Source organism: Aedes albopictus, chromosome 2, assembly GCF_035046485.1.
Source record: "Aedes albopictus strain Foshan chromosome 2, AalbF5, whole genome shotgun sequence".
Lineage (NCBI taxonomy): Eukaryota > Metazoa > Arthropoda > Insecta > Diptera > Culicidae > Aedes > Aedes albopictus.
The window spans coordinates 430,846,980-430,868,341 of NC_085137.1; the positions used below are offsets into that span (position 1 = coordinate 430,846,980).

Here is a 21,362-nt window from a genome sequence, read left to right on the forward strand (position 1 = left end):
GAATGCTCCTTTTTTCGTAAAATAGTAGACAGCCTGATTGATAATCAATCAAAGAACTATTGATGCAAAACTTTTTATTCCAATTAATTAAACAAGCCTGTTTGCAGCATGCTCTTTTTAGAATTAGATGTTGTCATCCAAAGTCATGGTTTAGTGATAGTTAAAAATCAATTTATCAAAAAAAATTAATTCAAAATTTTAAAAAGAGAAATCGATCAAGTCAGTTAGGCCCTTATGAAAAAATCATTGTCGAAATTCTCTTTACCAAGAGTGCAACAAAAGTTATGAATAGTTAATTTCCTCTGAAAAATTATGTCTTTTTATGAATTAGAGTCATCAAAACCATATGTTTTGAATGGCGCGGATTTCAAATGGCTTGGCGCGGATTTTGCGGTTTTTGAATCGACACTTTTGTAACAGCCCTGTAGTTGTCGTCATAGGAGTCAAGTAAAGACAACATGATCGAGCAATCAAAAATCTCGCAGCTCTGGAAGTGAGTGAAAATGTTTTTTCGTTCACCTCTTCGTAAGGGAGTTTTCGTAAACCAGATTTTCGCTGAAAACTGGCGTGAGGGAGAATTCGATTTTCGTGAGAATGAGTGAGCATTTCGAACGCTGTTTATCGGTTAACAACCATGGTATTAATCTTTATGCTCATTCTACGAGTGTAGTGACGTGACGCTGCTCGACTGGAATATCGTGGAGAGAATTCTCTCGGGGAGTCCTCTCATTCGAGTTGAGATTTCTCATCCCGATATGCGAGCCGCTGGGTAAACTGGCACAACTTGCCATTGGGGTATGCCGTATGAAACTTGAGATCCTACCGTAAACGCACCATACTTTGCCCACCTACGGCTTAACTTTGCGCATTTTCAAAAAAACGTCAAAAAATATTGCTGATGCATAATGCAAACTTTTTTCCACAAAAGTGATTGTGGGCATGAAGGAAAAAATATAAAAGTTCAAAAAATGGCTTTGAAGGAGTGGTTATCACCCAAATGCGCAATGTTTGGTGCCTCCGCGGTATAATGATAGGATATTTGTGACCAGAGTCAGAATATGGGTTCGAAAACTTTATAATGTTACGCGCCAACCAATGCTTCGTCGTTACGCGCCGACATTTCGTCCGACCATCATCTCCTCATCGGATAGACCCGGCCAAGGTATTTAAAAGGAAGGTAATCCAATATGCTAAACTGCTCAGTCCGCCATATTGGAATAGTATAAAGACAGCTGGCTAGTTTGTTTTGGTAAAATAAACAAGCATGCCATGAAATTTCAAACTAAATTTTCCCCTCCACTTTATTTTCTTGCCTCCTGTCATCATCCAAAGAGTGTGTGGATGTGTAATAAGAGCCGTAATTAAATGATTTTCAACCTGAAATTATACAACCATGATTATGGAATGGACGAAATGATTAAAAGGCTATTCCCATCACATCGGGCCGGGACCGTGTCCCGGTCATCGATTACTTACATGCGATTACTATGGCGTGTTTCACATCACACTGTTCCGGGGCTCGGTCGGGTCCCGGCCGGGCTAATGAGAAGCACGCCATAGATAGCGTTAGAAAGAAATCGATGACCGGGGTACGGCTGGGGCCCGGCACGGTTCCGTCAGTTCAAAAACCGCACGGATAGATTCTGCAGCATTAGATCCTTTGATTCTTCTGTGAATCCAGCCGTCACCGCGTCCGCGAACGGAAACTAAGCTCCGGTATTTTTCGATGGCACATATGGGAATCGGTGGATAACTACGGCGTGATGCTTCTTATTTGAAGTCGTGTTATCACAACCCTCCACCGCACACAACGAAGGTACATGGTAAAAATAAACAATGAAAAGAACATCCCCATCTCTATAGAAACAAGTTGAGGGGAAATCACGTAAACAAACCAGTTAGCTCGCTGGCTCGCCAGCTGTCATCCTCTTGCCCCCCGCTGATTACCTCACTCCGCATCATGTGATTGCCGATATTCTTGTACCTTCCTTAAACATACCTTGGACCCGGCTGCGTATTGCTAGGATTCATCGACATGACGAAAAAACGACTGGAAAACGCTGCGGTGAAAAAAATTTTCATCGAGAAACTAAACGCTGCGGAGATTCCGGAAGGTGGTAGCATAGAAGATCAATGGAGCTACGCACTCTAAAAAAGTTGATAGGAGAACGAAGCAGAGCGTTCATGATTAACAAAAATTTTAATCATGATTAATCATTGATGAATAAAATTCAAATTTTGGTGATTATTGATTATGATTAATGTTTAATTTGATTTTAAGGATGATTAAAGATTATGATTAATGATTAAAGTTGGTTTTGTCTGTGATTATTGATTATGATTAATGATTAAAAATGGCTCATTGATTAAAAATCATGATTAATCAATCACAAAAAACTGGAAATGATTAAAATATATATATTGTTTAACATGTTTTTGAAGTTTAAAAAGTAAAAGGTAAATCTGTCCGGGGGATTTTTGAAAAAATAATCATAAATTATATTATTCAGAACAGCATTTGAACCAATTTAAATTGGATCATATATTTTATATGATGGATCATTTTTGGTGATGAATGATTAATGATTAATATTTTTTCTCATGATTATGATTACTGATTAATGATTAGATTACAAAAACAGTGTGATTAAGATTAATGATTAATGATTAAATGAGATTTTTTTGTGATTATGATTAATGATTTTGATTAATCTTAATCATTAATCATTAATCATGATTAAATTTATGATTAATCATTAACGCTCTGGAACGAAGCATCGCCAGAGCCGCGATAGAGCGAGCGAAAACACGAGGAAACAAAGTTGTAACCCATCAGTTTTATTCGGTTCTTGAAGAGAAAATGAAACACTCACGGGACAAAAGAGTGTGAGTCCACCTAGCCGTCGAAGGCAGAAACGCAGTAAATACCGGCAACAATCGCTTCCTCTACAATATCTCACGCCGCCCTAGTGCGTGTTGAAGCATCGATGCAACCGAGGTCAATATGCATTTGTATTTTCCATAGCTCCCATACTTGTAAATAGTTTATAGAGCTGTAATAAAGATATTTCAGTAGTACCTAGTTCAACTATAACTAAAGCACACGTATTGTTTTCTCCTTGATATTCTCCCAAAAAAATCTCTTCCTTGCGGCCAAATCTCCAATAGGTTATGGGCGAAAATGTTTATAGGGAGGGGTGGATGAAAAATGTAAATTTTAGCGTTACGTAACAAATGGATGCTGCCATCTATGATCTAGACATGAAACTGAGCGGTTACTCATTTCCGCCCTGTGTCGAATCAAGCAACCCTACTGAAATAGTATAAAACCAAGCCACGGCAAGGCCTCTTTTATCTATTGCTCTCCGAGCGAACAACAAGTGTAAGTAGGTATAGCGTGTGAGAATAAAAAAGTTAGAACAAATACCGCGTGTGCGTGTGCCGAAATCCCCAAACACAATAAAAGTTGGTGATGAGGTTAAGTTGAAAAAAGTAGCTCCGAGACGATCAAAAGTGTACCTGAACAGTGAAGACCGCGTGGCTCGCATAGAAACGAAGTAAGGTTAGGTGCTACCGTTTGCTCAGTATGTGTGGTTAATTGAATCAGCTGCCGGGGATAGTCGATACAAAAGCGTGTCCAGTTTTGAAGAGCACGTGTCGCGTGACGAAGTTTGTTCAGTGTAGCTTGTCATGATGGCCAAAGAAGAACAGCCCAAACGCCATTCTCAAGAAGTTATTGAAACCGGTGAATCCAAGTACCAAGACATACGCGGAGTTAAGCCTTCAGTACACGCTTTGCCAAGTGTGCAAATTTTTCCGCACGCATAATTCAACAGGCCAATAGGGGTAGGCTGGGCAATATGGACACCCGGGGCAGAATAGACACCCTCAATATTTTGAAATATGCGAACTTTTTTGAACTTTCAATGAATGGAGAATATAGTCCATTTGTCTAAAACGTAGTTTCAGGATAGAAACATTCGAAATTAAAATTATACTTGATTTTACACGAAAAAGTTGCGTCCTCCGTTTTTTGTGCATGGAAATTATAATTTTCACACCATCTAAAATAAGATTTAGTGATTAATTTATTGCAGGTCGATTAAAACCTGATATTTCTAGAACACATGCAAATAGTATTGCTGTATCCACATGCTTAATATGTTTATATTTTCTTCTTTATTATATCAAAAATCAAGTTTGGAAATATCTTCTGCTGCCGGGGCAAAATGGACACTCACCTTTTTGAAAGAAGCGGCAAGGGAAAAATATAACTTAAACCACAAACCAACCAAGTTCTTCAATTTCAGTATATTTCCTGTTAAAAGTTCACTATAGTAGACATAGGGTGAAACAAATTGGTCAAAAAACGACAGCAGTGGAAAATAGTTGTTCTAGGCACACCTGTACATGCCGAAAAAAACGAAGCTTTATCCAAAACAGCCTGAATTTAAATTAACTGAACAAAAATGAACTACTTCGGCGTACTATTCATCCACAATAGTTGTTTTGTTATGAAATGACTTTATAGGTGTAAATAATGTACGAAATTTATAAAAGTCTCATGGTGACCATATTGCCCTATGGGGCTGTTCATTCTGCCCCGTATGCTTGAAGACGGTCATGAAAAACTAAACATTTTCTATAACATTTTTTGAAATGGATAAATCATTTTACTTCGTGAGCATTCTTATGCAATAGATGCTAAATAGACTTTAAAAGGATACATATATCAAAAAACTAAACTTTTTGACATCTTGCCAGGTAAAGTTGGCAAAAACCTTAGGGTGTCCATATTGCCCCGCCTACCCCTAGTGGTCTCAACATTGACAAATCATCGGAAATGTCAAGTATATGCTTTGCTGTTGGTTGATGCGTGCGGAAAAGTTGGCAAAGCGTGTACTGAAGGCTTTAGTGGCAGCGCTGAAGAAACATTTCTGGCCGGATGTGAATAAGGTATCAGAGCGATATTGATTCCATCAAGCAGACCAAAAAGCGTGTCGGATAGTGTCGGAATCAAGGGCCCATATAGCCGAGGCGGTAAACGCACGGGTATTCAGCATGACCATGCTGAGGGTGACGGGTTCAATTCCCGGTCGGTCCAGGATCTTTTTCGTAAAGGAAATTTCCTTGACTTCCTTGGGCATAGAGTATCTTCGTGCCTGCCACACGATATACGCATGCAAAATGGTCATTGGCAGAGGAAGCTCTCAGTTAATAACTGTGGAAGTGCTTATAGAACACCAAGCTGAGAAGCAGGCTTTGTCCCAATGAGGACGTTACGCCAAGAAGAGAGAGAGAGAGATAGTGTCGGAATACGCGGTCGAATTGAAACATGAATTGAAAGCTCTTGCGAAGAAGTGTGAATTCGGAGATTTTTTGACGGAAGTGCTCCGAGAACGGTTCGTGTTCGGAACCTACGACAGCAGGCTTCGTACTCATCTGCTCAAGCAGAAAAATCTAACCTTCGAGAAGGCACGAAGAAGTGAGAATTAGCAGAAAAAGATAATAAATTGCGGGAAAACGTGTTGGATGCGCACGTGGTGCGATCCGGTAGACAGAATCGGGGTCGTAGCAAAAGCCGTTCGAAGTTCGGGAACAGCAATGGCGATCCGAAGAATCAATATGGCCAACGAGTGTGTGTGTGTGTGTGTGAAAAATGAAAAAAAAAATGAGTCGGGGGGAAGTGTCCTGTCCAGCAAGAATCTGAAATTGTTATGCGTGTGGTAAGCGAGGCCATGGAGCAAATGTATATTACTCGACAAGTGCAAGGTAGAATCGTAGTGGTAGTCAGGATTCGTGGAATAACCATACCGTAGGAACGGTTGGTGCTGGTGAAAATTTGGCGGCAGAAATCGCTAACCTTCGGATGCAGTGAAATTCGATGAATAACAATGCTGTTTTAGTGCACAGCCACAAAGCGACGGAAACGTTATTTGTGGAAATCGTCCGGTAGAATACGAAATAGACCGTGAGACATGTGAACAGTGAACAGTCCGACCGAGAGACTCGCGCTGGTGGTGATCGAAAGCAGCAAAGGCTTCAGACCTCTTCTGGAGCACACGTGGATAGCCGTCCTTTGGTCAAAATGGAGCAGTAAGTACAAGGAAAGTATCGTGAGTATGAGCCGTATTGAAAATACCCTTTTAGATTTTATTTGACTGAAATACCCCAATAAGATTTGCAACGATAATACTCCAATTCGCGATTTTGTTGCGGAGATTATCATAAAATAACGTGAATGTAACTCCGATTTTTTACGTTGCTTATTCACCTCCTTATCAGCAACGACCGGCTATTGAAGCAGAGTTGAACAGATTGTGTGAGGGAAATATTTTGAAAAAAGTCGCGTTCAGTAGGTGGGCTTTTCCCCAAGTTGTTGTACCCAAGTCCAATGGCAGCTTGAGACTGTGCATTGACTGTAAGGTAACCATAAACCCTCATTTGCGATCGAAATATTACCCGTTATCGAGAATCGATGATATTTTTGCCAGACTAGCAAATTGTAACTTCTTTTGCGTGATCGACCTACGAGGTGCGTATCAGAAGTTAAAAGTATCGGAGAACTCACAGCAATACCCAACCCTGGAAAAGGAACTTCAGTGATTTCGGTATCCAGGCATCAACGTTGGGCACTAATTTTGTCAATGTACGATTACGATTACGAACCGGAACTACAAGGTGATGATAACATGGAGGTCTATCTCGCCGAAATAGGCATGACCCGTGTCAACAGTCAACACCGTAGCTCCATCATTGCAGGAGATAAAAACAAACATTCGTAGCATGAAATCGAACAAAGTCCCGTGAGTCGATCACATTTCAGCCGAGATACTCAAAACTGACCCCGTGGTTTTTCTAATATATATTTTAGGGGTGTCAAATATACCTTTAGACTTGCCACAAAAAGACCATTAGTTTCATCAGAAATCAATCAATATTAAGGTCTTAAGAAATAAAAGGCAGAAATTTTAATAATCTTGGCATTGCTCAAGCTTCAAGCACTTATCTGTGAAATTTCCCAAAAAATGTCAAAAGATTTCGTTTAGAACTGTTCAAGGAATTACCCCTGGTGTTCCTTCAGCAGTTCTGAAAATGCCCTACCGGTTTCATCTTAAACTACCCAAATACTACTAAACATAACTGCATACGTCATTATATCATCAATATTTTTTGTTTATTTTGAGATTAACATACCTACGTCCAATTTATTTTAAGATTTGCATATGTCTCAAATCTACAAAATGTCTACATAGTAGTATTACAAAATAAGGACAAGCCTGCGCATCTGACGAGGGCGCTTAGGTTCCTTAAAGCCATATAATATTTTGTGCTCCAAACGTTCCTTAAACCGGCAACAAATCGTAAGGATTGATATCCTCATCGGAATCATCGTCCAGCGTAAGGTTTTTGCGAATTCCCGTACGTGGTCGTTCCTGTGGAGGTCCTAACGGATCCGCATAACCGTAGGCACTTGCGTTATAATCTGAAAGCAATTCTGTTAGTATGCAACCTTTTTAAGAGTAGTTATCGAAGAAAACTCATCAAACCTGGCGAAACATCCGAGCTCTTGTTCCCTCCAGCGGCAGTTCCCGGCGGTTGATAGCTGTCCGATCCGTCTCTTCCACCCGATCGGGCACCATGCTCTCCGCTGGAAATCCGCGAACTGCTCGCCGTCGTTGGCGGTCTGCTGGTGTTGATCCGCTGGCGAACTTCCTTCTGTTTCTCCAGCTTCTGCAGTTCGCTCATGTACCGCTCGCACAGCTCGTTGTTGCCCTGGGTCTGGGTCAGGTGGATCAACGCCCGCAAGCAGTCCACGTTCTCCGGGTAGATCTCGTGGATCATTTTGAACAGGTTCAAGGATTTTTGCTGGTTGCCGATACGGCGGTAGCAACCGGCGATCCGTAGAAGGTAGTATGGGTCCTGAGGGTTCTTCAGGACGGCCTTCTCGTAGAAGCCGATTGCTTTTTCGACGACCTGGAGTTCTATGTAGTGCGAGCATAACCAATTGATCACGCTGGACTCAATCGGGAATATACGATAAGACTCGTGATGATAGTGATAGGCTTGTTGGCGTTCGCCGTCCGTTTCATACAGTTCACCGATCTTCTGAATTATCTTGTTGTCTTGCTGGACCAGACTCAAGAGCTGCAGATGATACTCCAGGGCAGTTCCGACATCACCCAGCAGATCGTAGAGACTGGCAATTTGGTACAGAACCTCTGGGTGTTGCTCGTGACCCAGATTCGAAATGATCTTGCGAAAGTAGAGCAGCGAGTTGTTATGGTCGCCGAGCTTCTTGAAGATCAATCCGATGTTATAGAGTGCTTCGAATGAAGTCGAGTCAATGTCCAAGGCATTGAGAAACATCAGCTTGGCCGTTTCCAGGTCATTTTTGAGCATGTTACAAACTCCGCTGTTAATGAATGCAGCCGGGCAGTAACTGTCGATCTTTTTCGCCGTTTCAGCGTAGGTTTCTGCCGTGGAGATGTCCTTTTTCTAGAATTATAATGTTTTTGTATGTTATATAAAAATACATTAGGAAAGTAATGAACTATACCAAAATATGAATAAAACTGAGGTTGATCGCAGCATTGATTGCGATATTTGACTCCTTCTTCTCAAAGTACTTCAACGTCTCGATCGCCTGCTGGATGTCGTCCTGCTTCAGATAGATAACGGCCTTCTTCAGCTCAAGATCTACGGCCAAGGATGAGAAGTAGGAATTTTTTATGGTTTCCACACACCAGCTGTAACCATCGTTGAAGTAATCGTCAATGATGGTCGAAATCAGATTGGCCGAGATCAGTATGTTCTTCTCCGCCAAGTGTCGTATCTTTTGCTCGTAGACGTGCAGCTCATCGGACTTGATCATTTCGTTGATGTACTCGTACGATGGATTGGACTGGAAAACATGAGCAATCAGTCTTCATTATATGAAATTTTCTTTTATGAAATACTCACGTTAGTCTGAAAAATCTTATCATCCTCCAAGTAATCAATCTGAATGTCCAGCAGTAATTGAAAAGCGTGCTTGATCTTCTCTACATCCCCAAGAGCGTAGTAGCACAAGATCAAGTGCAGTCCTGTCTTCAGATCACCCTTCTCCGACATGATAAACTCGAAGCTAGTCGCGGCATCCGAATACTGTCCCATTTTGATGAACAATATTCCAATGTTATGGGTGATCTTCAACCGGAGTTCCTTCTGATTGCTGGGCACCTGATCCAACGCCATCCGATACATCTTGATCGCTTTGGTGTAGAGCCCCAACTGGAAGTAGATGTTCCCCATGTTGATCTTCAGTCGGTTCACATTGGGGAACATTTTGTTCTTGGTCATCAACGTGTACGTATTCAGGGCTTCAATGTACATCTCGTTCTTGGCGTACACGTTGGCCAGGTTGAACAACACAAAGAATGTCAGGTCGAAGTTATGGGTGTATGTTCCGCCATCTTGGTCCCTCATGCGTAGCAGTGTTCGATCCATTGCCGAGGCTTCCTTCGCCTTAGCCAATCCAGCCGACATGTCCGGCTTGGGACCGGTACTGGCGATAATGGATTCCTCCAGTAGGGCGTAGATCTTGGTTTCCATGTTCTTGTAGCGCTGCTCGGGCGTTTCCTCTTTCTTGCTCTCCATCACCACGATCTTCTTCGCAGCTTGATTCAGTGGATCGAACAGCTTGCTGCTCTGCGACGAGTATCCCACGGCTCGAATGGCCGTCGAAGGCCGCGCCATAGTGGCCGAGGCATCCGCCGATCCCAGTTTGTCCCCATTCTGAAAAGAAGCAATCTTCAGGCGACAACATCCGCATTTCATATGTGAAAAAAAACCTACCCAATAGAACTTCGGTGTCGAAGTTTTCTTCCCATAGCTGGAAGTTTTCACTGCATTCTGAAACGCCTTGTCCTCCTTGATGTCGTAGTTGAATAGTTTGTTCGTAACGCCGGAAAATCCGCCGTAAATGTCGTCCTCGAGGACGGAGTTCATGGTTTACAACACTATCCCGCCGAGAAAACGAAAATCAGTATCCGTTGGTTTGTTTGGCCACCCGAAGTTGTCCATAGTAACGGACCGTAATCGAGGGTTGAATGGCATCGGGGATGAAGGGAGGCAAAACTGCATGATTGCGCATGCGTTGCCACTCAATAACAAATTTATAATGTGGTATGCATTCACGTGTTGCGTAGAATATGCACCGTTTCTACACCCATTCTACAAGCTGTTTGATATGTGATCATGTCTGAAAGATATCATGCATTGCATATTTTGGCTTTCGATGGTGTGTAAACGAATGTGAGTTGAAATTACCATTTACAGTCTACATTCTGAACATTGTGGGGTTGAAGTCATTTTTTTATGGTATACAGAAATATTTATGATGATTTTGTGGGAATAGTGATGGTTTCAGTAATAGAAGTACAAGTCCATGTCTATTGTTTCAGTGATGGTTGTAAAACATTTTAAATATAGTCACAGTAGGCTGATTTGTAGATGTAGCACTAGTATTAGTTGGCATTTAATATTGTTCCACGGTGTACAGAAGGTGATATATTCCCGAAATCTGACAGTTTTTTGATGACGTAATTCAAATCGTTCATAGGCGATCTAGTCCACACCAATTTGATCAACGTGAAAGATGATAAGAACGACGTCACATGTTTACGTCCAAAATAGATGTTTACATATGTTACTAGCCTGCCTTGTGATATTTATGCCGTGATGTTGTTCTTGTTCACTTTAGTTTTCCATTTCCGCTAATAACTACGCATGGCTTTAAGTTGTGTTTTCACTTCGCTTCCAATATAAATAGCCCAACAGGTTATGAGCCCAGAGGCCAGAGATGTAAAATAAAACGTTTGTGATCAGGGCCGGATTTTCGAATGTGGAGGCCCGGGGCCACAATGTTGTGGGGGCCCTTCATATAAAGGATACACTTTTGCTCATGTAACATGGAAAAAATCTAAAAAAAATAATGATTATTGCAAATTTGTTATTGAAGGTATTTATGTCGTTGTAAGAGTATTTAAATCTAAAACAATTAGCAGAGCTATGAATAATGTTGACATCTACTAAATTTATTCATAACACAAAAACAATGAAATTTTCAAGAAATTTCTAGTAAAATATGTATCACAATCGGTTGTGTCGTTTTTACGAAATACAAAGGATATTTCTGGCGGATCCCTGCTGCAATCTCTGGATACCATAAAAAATGAACACTTAACAAAAATGTTCTTTAACGCGATTTTTCAAAAAAAGAAATTCTGATAGAAAATGCTGAATAAATTTTAGAGGGAATCCATGATAAGTTTTTGATGGAATTTCTGATTTAATTACCAATGCAGTTTTTTTTTATTAAATTTCGTGAAAATCTTCGGCGGAAACCCGGACGAGTTTTTAGTCAATTTCTTCTAAAATTTTCTCAAAGAATCTATTGAATCTTGATACATTTAATAGATTCCTTGAAAAAAAATCAGAAGCAATTGGTTCGCCAATTTAGCTCGCCATTATTTCAGTACGCTAATCTGTTTAGTAGAAAAAATCTCATCAAAATTCATGCTAGATTTCCTCAAAAAAAAAAATCAAAAGTTTAATGTTCTCCCCTTAGTAAATCGAAATGGACAGCTTACAAGTTGTTACAGCTGACTTGTATTGGAGCACACAAAAATGTTAATTATTTTTAGTAAATCTAGCATGAATATTCATGAGTTTCAGTCCATTTTTTTTAAGCAAAATCAAGTTCAAAGTTTTCAAAAATAATTCTAAATTTTGAAAAAAATCCTTAAATTCTTCCAAGATCTATAGAAAATTCTACAAAATGTTTTCATAAGCTTTAGACAGAAAAATAAAAACAACTTTTTCAGAACTTTTTGACTCTGTAAGAGTAGAGTTTAGCAGTTCATCTAGCAGTCGAAGTGTTTTTTTTTAATGATTTACGGCAAGTTTTCTTACGAAATTGCACAAAGAAATATATTAATAAGACTAGAAGGCAAAATTAAAAATTTAATTAATCGCTGGACAAATAATTCCAGTCTTTCTCAAAAGAATCACAACATATCACAAAACTAATGCAGTAGACAGTTATTTCAAGTTCTAATGACAAAACTAAAGTTAAGAGAAGATTCTTGCAATTTTTTTTTCGCGAAGTGAAATTTTGTGGGGCCCCCTGAAATGTGGGGGCCCGGGGTCCTGGCCCCCTGCCCCCCCCCCTCCCAAATCCGACACTGTGTGTGATACCCGGATGAAACAGTAACGGTTTGACAATAGTTTGTTTCAGCGGTACAAAAGAAATAGAATGGAGATGGAAATGATTACTGGAAGAGTTCGAGAAAGGCTGCGCGATAATAAATCTGCATTCTGATATGAACTGGTTGGCACTTCTATTCGCATTCGCACTACTGTTCAATCAGTTGGTTATTAAATATCATTTGAAAAAGAGTATCCAATGCCTCGTTAATATTAATGAAACTTCACATAAATTCATTGTTGACACGGTAAAGGCTGGGTATGCTGCGCAATTCAGATCCCATTGTGATCCACTAGCCTCTGCCCAGCAACTCCTATCCCTACCTCCTCGCGGTACCGGCCGGAAACTATGAGCAACCTTAGGGAAGATCGGGTAACCAACCCCGGTGGGAACTTTGGTCGTAGGCTGACAGGGAAGGGGGGGTTTGCTTCGGCAAACCTGAGCGTCTGTTCTCCAGGAGGAGCGGCTCACAACAGCGTCTGATCCCCATGTTAGGGGCGGCTGATCTACGTCCGAGTGCCAGGGAAGGACTCTAAGCTCAACTGTGCACTATGGTCCTCCGGAAAGTAGGGAATTGGTGTCAGGCCCTACGAGCGAGCCGTAAGAAAACCATTGTAGCGGAAAATCAGCAACAGAATAATACGAACCGAGACCAACGGCAACGACCCCAGCGAACAAAAAGGACTTGCGATTGGAAACTCGGTGCGTGGAACTGCCGATCTCTCAACTTCATTGGGAGCACCTGCATACTCGCCGATCTACTGAAGGACCGCGGGTTCGGCATCGCAGCGCTGCAGGAGGTGTGTTGGACAGGATCTATGGTGCGAACGTTTAGAGGTAATCATACCATCTACCAGAGCTGCGGCAACACACGCGAGCTGGGAACAGCTTTCATTGTGATGGGTGATATGCAGAGGCGCGTGATTGGTTGGTGGCCGATCGACCAAAGAATGTGCAGGTTGAGGATCAAGGGCCATGCACAGCCCACACTCCGGAAGTACTGATGATGACAAGGACGCATTTTACGCGCTGCTCGAACGCGAGTACGATCGCTGCCCAAGCCACGACGTCAAGATCATCATAGGAGATTTGAACGGTCAGGTAGGCCAGGAGGAGGAATTCAGACCGACGATTGGTAAGTTCAGCGCCCACCAGCATACGAACGAAAACGGCCTACGACTCATTGATTTCGCCGCCTCCAAAAATATGGCCATACGTAGCACCTTTTTCGAACACAGCCTCCCTAATCGTTACACAGCAGACGGAATCTCAAATCAACCACGTTCTGATTGACCGGCGGCAATCAGGACCTATCGTGGTGCCAACATCGACTCCTACCACTACCTAGTGATGGTCAATCTGTGCCCAAAACTCTCCGTCATCAACAATGTACGGTACCGGCAACCGCCACGGTACAACCTAGAGCGACTGGAACAACCGGATGTCGCCTCAGCATACGCCCAGAATCTCGTGGCCGCGTTACCAGACGAGGGCGAGCTCGATGAGGCCCCTCTAGAGGACTGCTGAATTACAGGTGGAACAGAATCGAAGAAACTAATGGTTCGACGAAGAGTGCAGAACGATTTTGGAGGAGGAGTAGAATGCAGCGAGGGCGGTACTGCTGAAGCATGGGACTCGACAGAACGTGGAACTTTACAAACAGAAGCGGAAACAGACCCGCCTCTTTCGGGAGAAAAAGCGCCGCCTGGAAGAAGCGGAGTGTGAAGAAATGGAACTGCTGTGCCATTCCCAAGACACACGGAAGCTCTATCAGAAGCTCAACGCATCCTGCAACGGCTTCGTGCCGCGAGCCAAAATATGCAGGGATAAAGACGGAGGCCTCTTGACGGACGGACGTGAGGTGATCGAAAAGTGGAAGCAGTACTTCGATCAGCACCTGAATGGCGTGGAGAACGTAGGCACGGGAGCCCACGGCAACGGAGGAAACGACGACGCCAGTGCAGTGGAGGACGGAAATGAACCAACTCCCACGCTGAGGGAAGTTAAGGATGCCATTCACTAGCTCAAAACCAACAAAGCAGCTGGTAAGGATGGTATCGCAGCTGAACTCATCAAGATGGGCCCAGAAAAGTTGGCCACCTGTTTGCATCGGCTGATAGTCAGGATCTGGGAAACCGAACAGCTACCGGAGGAGTCGAAGGAAGGGGTAATCTGTCCCATTCACAAGAAAGATGACCATTTGGAATGTGAGAACTTCAGGGCGATCACTATTTTGAATGCTGCCTACAAAGTGCTATCCCAGATCATCTTCCGTCGTCTGTCACCTAAAACGAATGAGTTCGTGGGAAGTTATCAGGCTGGCTTCATTGACGGCCGGTCGACAACGGACCAGATCTTTACCGTACGGCAAATCTTCCAGAAATGCCGTGAATACCAGGTCCCAACGCATCACCTGTTCATCGACTTCAAAGCGGCATACGACAGTATCGACCGCGCAGAGCTATCACAGAGAACAGACATCCAAGTCCAGTTCCGAAGCTGTGTAAGGAATTTAACGGCCATTTGAAATCGGCAACACAAGTGGCAATAGCGTGGCGCTGCAATCGGTTAATTTTCCATACTAATTTAATTCACCACTTGAAATGTTTCAATTCACCACTGACTGTGGCAATATGGTGTTTGGTGGCGTTAGTGTTGTCGTCGTGTATTGGTTTGCAACCTTACTCAAGTTAAGATTCAAATCCTTACACAACTTTCCGAATGAAATTTGTTCTAGCCTGGATGTCTGTTCTCTGTGGAGCTATGGAGAATCATGGACGAAAACGGCTTTCCTGGGAAGCTGACTAGACTGATTATAGCAACGATGGACGGTGTGCAAAACTGCGAGTTTCGGGTGAACTATCCAGTTCATTCGAATCTCGCCGGGGACTGCGACAAGGTGATGGCCTCTCATGCCTACTCTTCAACATCGCTTTGGAAGGTGTGATGCGACGAGCCGGGCTCAACAGCCGGGGAACGATTTTCACAAAATCCGTCCAAATTTTGCGGACGACATGGACATTATCGCTAGAACATTTGGAACGGTGGCAGAGCTGTACACCCGCCTGAAACGCGAAGCAGCAAAGGTCGGACTGGTGGTGAATGCCTCAAAAACAAAGTACATGCTGGTAGGCGGAACCGAAAACGACCGGATCCGTCTGGGTAGTAATGTTACGATAGACGGGGATACTTTCGAGGTGGTGGAGGAATTCATCTACCTCGGATCCTTACTGACGGCTGACAACAACGTGAGCCGTGAAATTCGGAGGCGCATCATCAGCGGAAGTCGGGCCTACTACGGGCTCCAGAAGAAACTGCGGTCGAAAAAGATTCACCCACGCATCAAATTCATCATTACAAAACGCTAATAAGACCGGTGATCCTCTACGGGCACAAGATATGGACCATGCTCGAGGAGGACCTACAAGCACTCGGAGTTTTCGAGCGACGCGTGCTACGAACGATCTTCGGCGGTGTGCAGGAGAACGGTGTGTGGCGGAGAAGGATGAACCACGAGCTCGCTGCACTTTACGGCGAACCCGGCATCCAGAAGGTGGCCAAAGCAGGAAGGATACGGTGGGCAGGGCATGTTGTAAGAATGCCGGACAACAACCCTGCATAGCTGGTGTTTGCAACTGATCCGGTTGGCACAAGAAGGCGTGGAGCGCAGAGAGCACGATGGGCGGACCAGGTGGAGCGTGACTTGGCGAGCATCGGGCGCGACCGAGGATGGAGAGCGGCAGCCATGAACCGTGTATTTTAAAAGACGCGGACACGTTCAATGCTTCCAGTGAGCTTTTTGCTCTTTTAAGGAAGCACGACACTAGACAACGGACTAGCATGCAACGCCCAGTGGCACAGCCGAAAACTTTTCCTGACAGCTGCGGCGGGAATCGAACCCGCGCTCCTCAGCACGATGCGACTAAGAGCTTGGTGACCCTAGCCGCACGACCACGGAGCCGCACATTATAAAGAAATATTGTTGATTCAGTTTTATCTTGAATTTGATGTAATACTAAATAAATTAAATGAATATTGATGCTCGTATAGGGTCAGTTATAGAGATGGGGGAGAATTTCTTCTACCTCGGTTCATTGTTAACGGTTGAGTTGTAAAATCAGCAAAAATCATGCTTACTATGAGCATCGAATGAAACTGTGGTCTAAAAAGATGCACCATGATTTACCGATTTATACCAAACTAGCTGTCCCGGCAAACTTTGTCTTGCCAGGCTGTGGTGGTTTGACAACTGTTGGGCTCATAACAGCACAGCCCTCTAGATTGATTTTATTCCGATCATGTTCAATTTCTACCCAGCTCATAGAAAACCAGTAACTTCACTATTTCCATACTTTTCTTGATAATTTTGGTAACTTTTTCTACTTATAAACACAGCCACCATGAATACGAATCGAACTGTGTAAGAGTCATCCCGTTCGGTTCAGCCGTTCTTGAGTTTTGTTGCCTCAAAGGGACTTCAAACTCATTTTTATATATATACTAGCTGTCCCGGCAAACTTTGTCTTGCCGTCTTGTGGTGGTTTGACAACAGTTGAGAAAAATAGCACCGCATTCTAGATTGGTTTCATTTTGATCGTGCCGATTTTTTTCCCAGTTCATAAAAAACAGGTTTTTATCAATTTTCTTACTTTTTCAGTTGATTTTCGTAACTTTTATTGCTTATAAACACAGCCACCATGAATACGAATCGAACCGTACCAGAGTCATCCTGATCGCTTCAGCCGTTCGTGAGTTTTGTTGCCTCAAAGGGACTTCAAACTCATTTTTATATATATAGATGTATAGATGTATAGATGTATAGATGTATAGATGTATAGATGTATAGATGTAACATGAACAGGACGCTAATGATCAATTACAAACATGAAACTTGGAACATGGTCATGGAGGACTTGCAAGGCAGTTCAGGAGAACGGTGTTTGACGGCGGGGAGTGAATCACGAGCTCACTACAATGAACCCATCATGTGTCCGACCCCGAAAGGATGCCAAAATCGGAAGAATACGATGGGCAGGGCATGTTGCAATAATACCAGATAACAACCCTAAAAGGATTGGGGTACCGGGGCACAGCTGACAAGGTGGGAGTTGTCAGCAGGCTTGTGCATTATCACCATCATAACACAAAAAAGCCGCAACATCAACATTGCCCTTCTTCCTCCATCAACGCTACAGCCGACCGTCTCTATGTTCCTATCGCACACATTCGAGACGAACGCATTGATACGGTGGCTGCCGCCGCCACGCTCTTTCTCTGCAAATCTCTTGAGTAGCCGAACGCTTCTTAACCGTCGTTCCGACGCAGAGCTATGTCACTCACTGCTGGGTGACTCTCGTCTGAAAATGCCAGGATGAGGGTCAATTTGTTAAGTAGTATTGCATGGCGCAGCAAACACAAACATAGCACGCCCTATAAATAGAATGCAAAGCGTAGAACAAAAACTCGCTTCGGTGTTTCATCGTGTGGTTCGAAAACAAGAGACGATCGCTGCTGTTGGATGTGGTTGACTCTGCATTGAACGAGGGTTGGCTTGAGTGGCTTTTGCGTGAATCGATTGTTGTGATGGACTGCGTTTGTCGTATGAAGTGATGGTTAGAGCGAGTGTCATTCGACATTGACCATCCTGAAGCTGCACAACCCTGGTTGTCAGTACACATTGTGCACTGCACAAATATCTTAATCAACTATTTGAACAATCAACAGTTAAGCCATTAGGCCAAATTTCATATATATTGGTATATGTAATCGCGTTAAAGTGCTACATATTCTTGGATGATATGGCCAGGGCGGCACCACACCGAGTCTCGTCAAAGTATCACACCGACGCGTCGACTGACCGGCGTCGTAGGTATAGCATGAAAACAAATTCAGTTATTGAATAATAGTTTCGCAGCCAGTTCTTTTTTTTCTTTTTATCCAACGCAAATTGTTCCAAAGTATAGATACAAATTCACGCCTGACTGATTGGCGGCTGGCTGCTCTGTCCACCTCGCCGATATCGAGTAGCGGCTGTGGCTGTGCGGTGGTGAATCATTGGAATTCATAGGTACCACACCGACAAACGCCGCAATTCTTTTCGCGTGCGCAATAACTTATATTGTTTGATCCCTCCTAATTGACAGGGCGCAAAGTGTGACTTTGTGGGGCAAGCGCCGAAGAAAACCACCGTGAAGGTTTGTTTCTTTCTTTCGCGTTTGTTTTATCAATCAGCTGGTAGACCACTTTGGAAGAAAATCGATTCGGCATGGGATCTAGACAGCAGGCGAACCAGAACCATTTCCCAACTGCCATCGCACAGAAGCACGTGTATCTACACTCCCGTTCAAAAGTTTGGGGTCACCCCCTCAAAAACATGTCATTTTTTTAGGCCCATATCTCCGCCAATTTGCGTCCGATTTCAAAACCCTAGGTTTCATTCAAAAGATAATAAGTCAAAGAAACTTTAAACATGATTTAAAAGAAACTTTTTCAAAAAATTTTGTATGTAAACTTAACCCAAAGTTGCCAAATTTTCTAAAAAATGAACATAAACTTACGGCAGTGTCGCTGGAAGTTGGGTCGACCAAATTTTAAGATGAGAGCGGTAATATGACCCATTTTCTATTAGCTTTCAACTGCTTTTTACAGAACTTAGCTAAAAAATCTAGAAAAAAAGTTATTAAGTAAATTAATCCTTGATGTCATCGACCAAAAGTTTGGGGCCACCCCTCAATATGATGTATCGGTCAAAAGTTTGGGGTCACTTTCGTAAAACATGGAAAAGTGATTTGGTGATATCTTCATCATCTATAGTTCAATTTTAATTATTTTTGGCTCATTGCAAAGATAATTAACTAAATTTACGTTTGATGTCTTCAACTTAACGTATTTAACGATTTTTGTATGTAAAAATGCTATGTAAAGTTAGCACATTTTACCACGCTTAAAAAAATAAGGCAACTTTACGTTAAGTTTTAGTATGTAAATTTCAACAAATATGTGTGGTTCAATGTCTATGCAGTAAGTATCATTCATTTTGTTTCAAATAAGCCAAGAAGAATTAAAATTGAATGAAAGATGACAAAGATATTAACAAATCACTTTTCCATGTTTTACGATAGTGACCCCAAACTTTTGGCCGATACAGCATTTTGAGGGGTGACCCCAAACTTTTGGTCGATGACATCAAGGATTAATTTACTTAATAACTTTTTTTCTAGATTTTTTAGCTTAGTTCTGTAAAAAGCAGTTGAAAGCTAATAGAAAATGGGTCATATTACCGCTCTCATCTTAAAATTTGGTCGACCCAACTTCCAGCGACACTGCCGTAAGTTTATGTTCATTTTTTAGAAAATTTGGCAACTTTGGGTTAAGTTTACATACAAAATTTTTTGAAAAAGTTTCTTTTAAATCATGTTTAAAGTTTCTTTGACTTATTATCTTTTGAATGAAACCTAGGGTTTTGAAATCGGACGCAAATTGGTGGAGATATGGGCCTAAAAAAATGACATGTTTTTGAGGGGGTGACCCCAAACTTTTGAACGGGAGTGTATGTATTTGCCAAGCTCCAGAAGTTGTGCAATTTCGGAACGCGATTTCCCGTGGCAAGCTGGGAAATTCATTTGCAATATTGGAATTAATTACGCGGCCAGCTCTCGCGTGAATTAGTTGTGATCGATGGGGGATTAAATGATCCGTTCAGTTTTACATGCGTTTCGCTTCTGACGAGCTTGTAGACAGCTTGTAGTGTGAAATTTCGCTTGGGGTGTTGGAGCTCTAGGCTGGACTGACTGGTCGGCGTACTGTTGATTCGATATAAAAAAAAAACGATGTGATATTACCAAACCCAACAACGGTAACTAACGAGTGCAGCATATTGTTTTAATAGGCTTCCCTGCTGTTTGAGCGCGAGTTTAACACGTGTATTACTGATTTTGTTAGGTTGCAAATTGCAACGGCGGCGGTTGATCGGACGGCCGAAAAACGGCTGCGAATAATGATTTATGAAACTTCGGCATGAAGTCGAGACGACCGTCTATTCGCTCCCATACGAGCAGGTGATGATTTCAATTAATATATGAGGATGATTATTTATATTTATAACATGCGCATTAAACTAAAAGTGAGGCTCTGATAACAAATATGTTTGTTCCTACGCGATTACCTACTACTCATGTCCGTGAATACTTGAAATGAATTCACCACCGTGTTCCACATGACCTCTCTAATTTCATTTCACTTTAAGCTCAATATCAATTTATTCAGATGAACTCTATTGATAGTTACGTTTTTCCAACTTCGGATATTTCCCACACTCGTCAGATCCTCCATGAGAAAATTATCTTTTCTTTATCAGTCCGTCTCATCCGTTGTGCTCCTATGATCCAGATACATACATGGTTCTACCCGGCGTTCGTTAGACTGGCCTTTCCAATTGTATCCTTCCGTATTTGACAACTTTCAAGGTACTGCGTTCTCCACAGAGGTCAGCGTGCTCGATGCATCACCGTCAATCCAGAAGTGCTGTGAGCAGCGCTTGAAAATTGAAGCGTTTTACCTCAGACGAATCAAAATTTGCTCTACTTTGACCGGCGCTTTCCAACCCAAAGCGGTAGCAATGCCTTCATTGGCAAACTTGCTTCAGAAGCAAGTGGGAGCGGGAGCAATAAAAAATATGAGTGAGAGTGAGGAACGACGGTTCAGCGCCGTGCGGCTCTCTGAATCTCTCTCTTCGCCGGTGTATGCGGCAATGAATATAGAGGATTCTGGGGTAATACGCACCACTTAAGGAAGATGCGTCCAATGCATGCATTCATTGCATATACTTTCATTCTAAGAGAAACCAAACAAAATTTCAGCCTTAATACAGTTCAGCTCTTGAAAATAACGTTTTTTGTAAAGACTAACATTACGGCTTCGTATGTTTATGCGGGGCAGTATGCACCCTTGCTCGGGGTAAAATGCACTCAAACAAAGGGGCAAGACGCACCACAACATTGAGGCAAGATGCACCTTCGAGTTTAAAAATCTTTTTACTTCTTAGACAAAACGCATGTTTTATAAAGTTTTAAGACAAACAATAGCTCAATTTTCTTTGCGAGATTACTTACAG

At 42.5% G+C, this 21,362-nt stretch overlaps 1 protein-coding gene across 1 annotated transcript; it reads right to left on the reverse strand.

Moving 5' to 3' along the window:
* Positions 1–7,074: 7,074 nt before the first annotated feature.
* LOC109414738 (intraflagellar transport protein 88 homolog) lies at positions 7,075–10,142 on the reverse strand. The gene is made up of 5 exons (XM_019688570.3): positions 9,838–10,142; positions 8,965–9,777; positions 8,561–8,905; positions 7,551–8,499; positions 7,075–7,486 (listed from the first exon to the last, which is right to left on the reverse strand). The coding sequence occupies exons 1-5, from the start codon at positions 9,988–9,990 to the stop codon at positions 7,347–7,349; spliced, it is 2,400 nt and encodes a 799-aa protein (XP_019544115.2). The 5' UTR covers positions 9,991–10,142; the 3' UTR covers positions 7,075–7,346.
* Positions 10,143–21,362: the final 11,220 nt, after the last annotated feature.

Excerpts from the sequence above, each read along its gene's own strand:
- LOC109414738 (XM_019688570.3), bottom strand. The coding sequence starts at position 9,990 with ATGAACTCCGTCCTCGAGGACGACATTTACGGCGGATTTTCCGGCGTT. Across the intron at positions 9,778-9,837 it reads CGACACCGAAGTTCTATTGG|AATGGGGACAAACTGGGATC; the intron begins GTAGGTTTTTTT and ends GCTTCTTTTCAG. Across the intron at positions 8,500-8,560 it reads TCAGTTTTATTCATATTTTG|AAAAAGGACATCTCCACGGC; the intron begins GTATAGTTCATT and ends TTATAATTCTAG.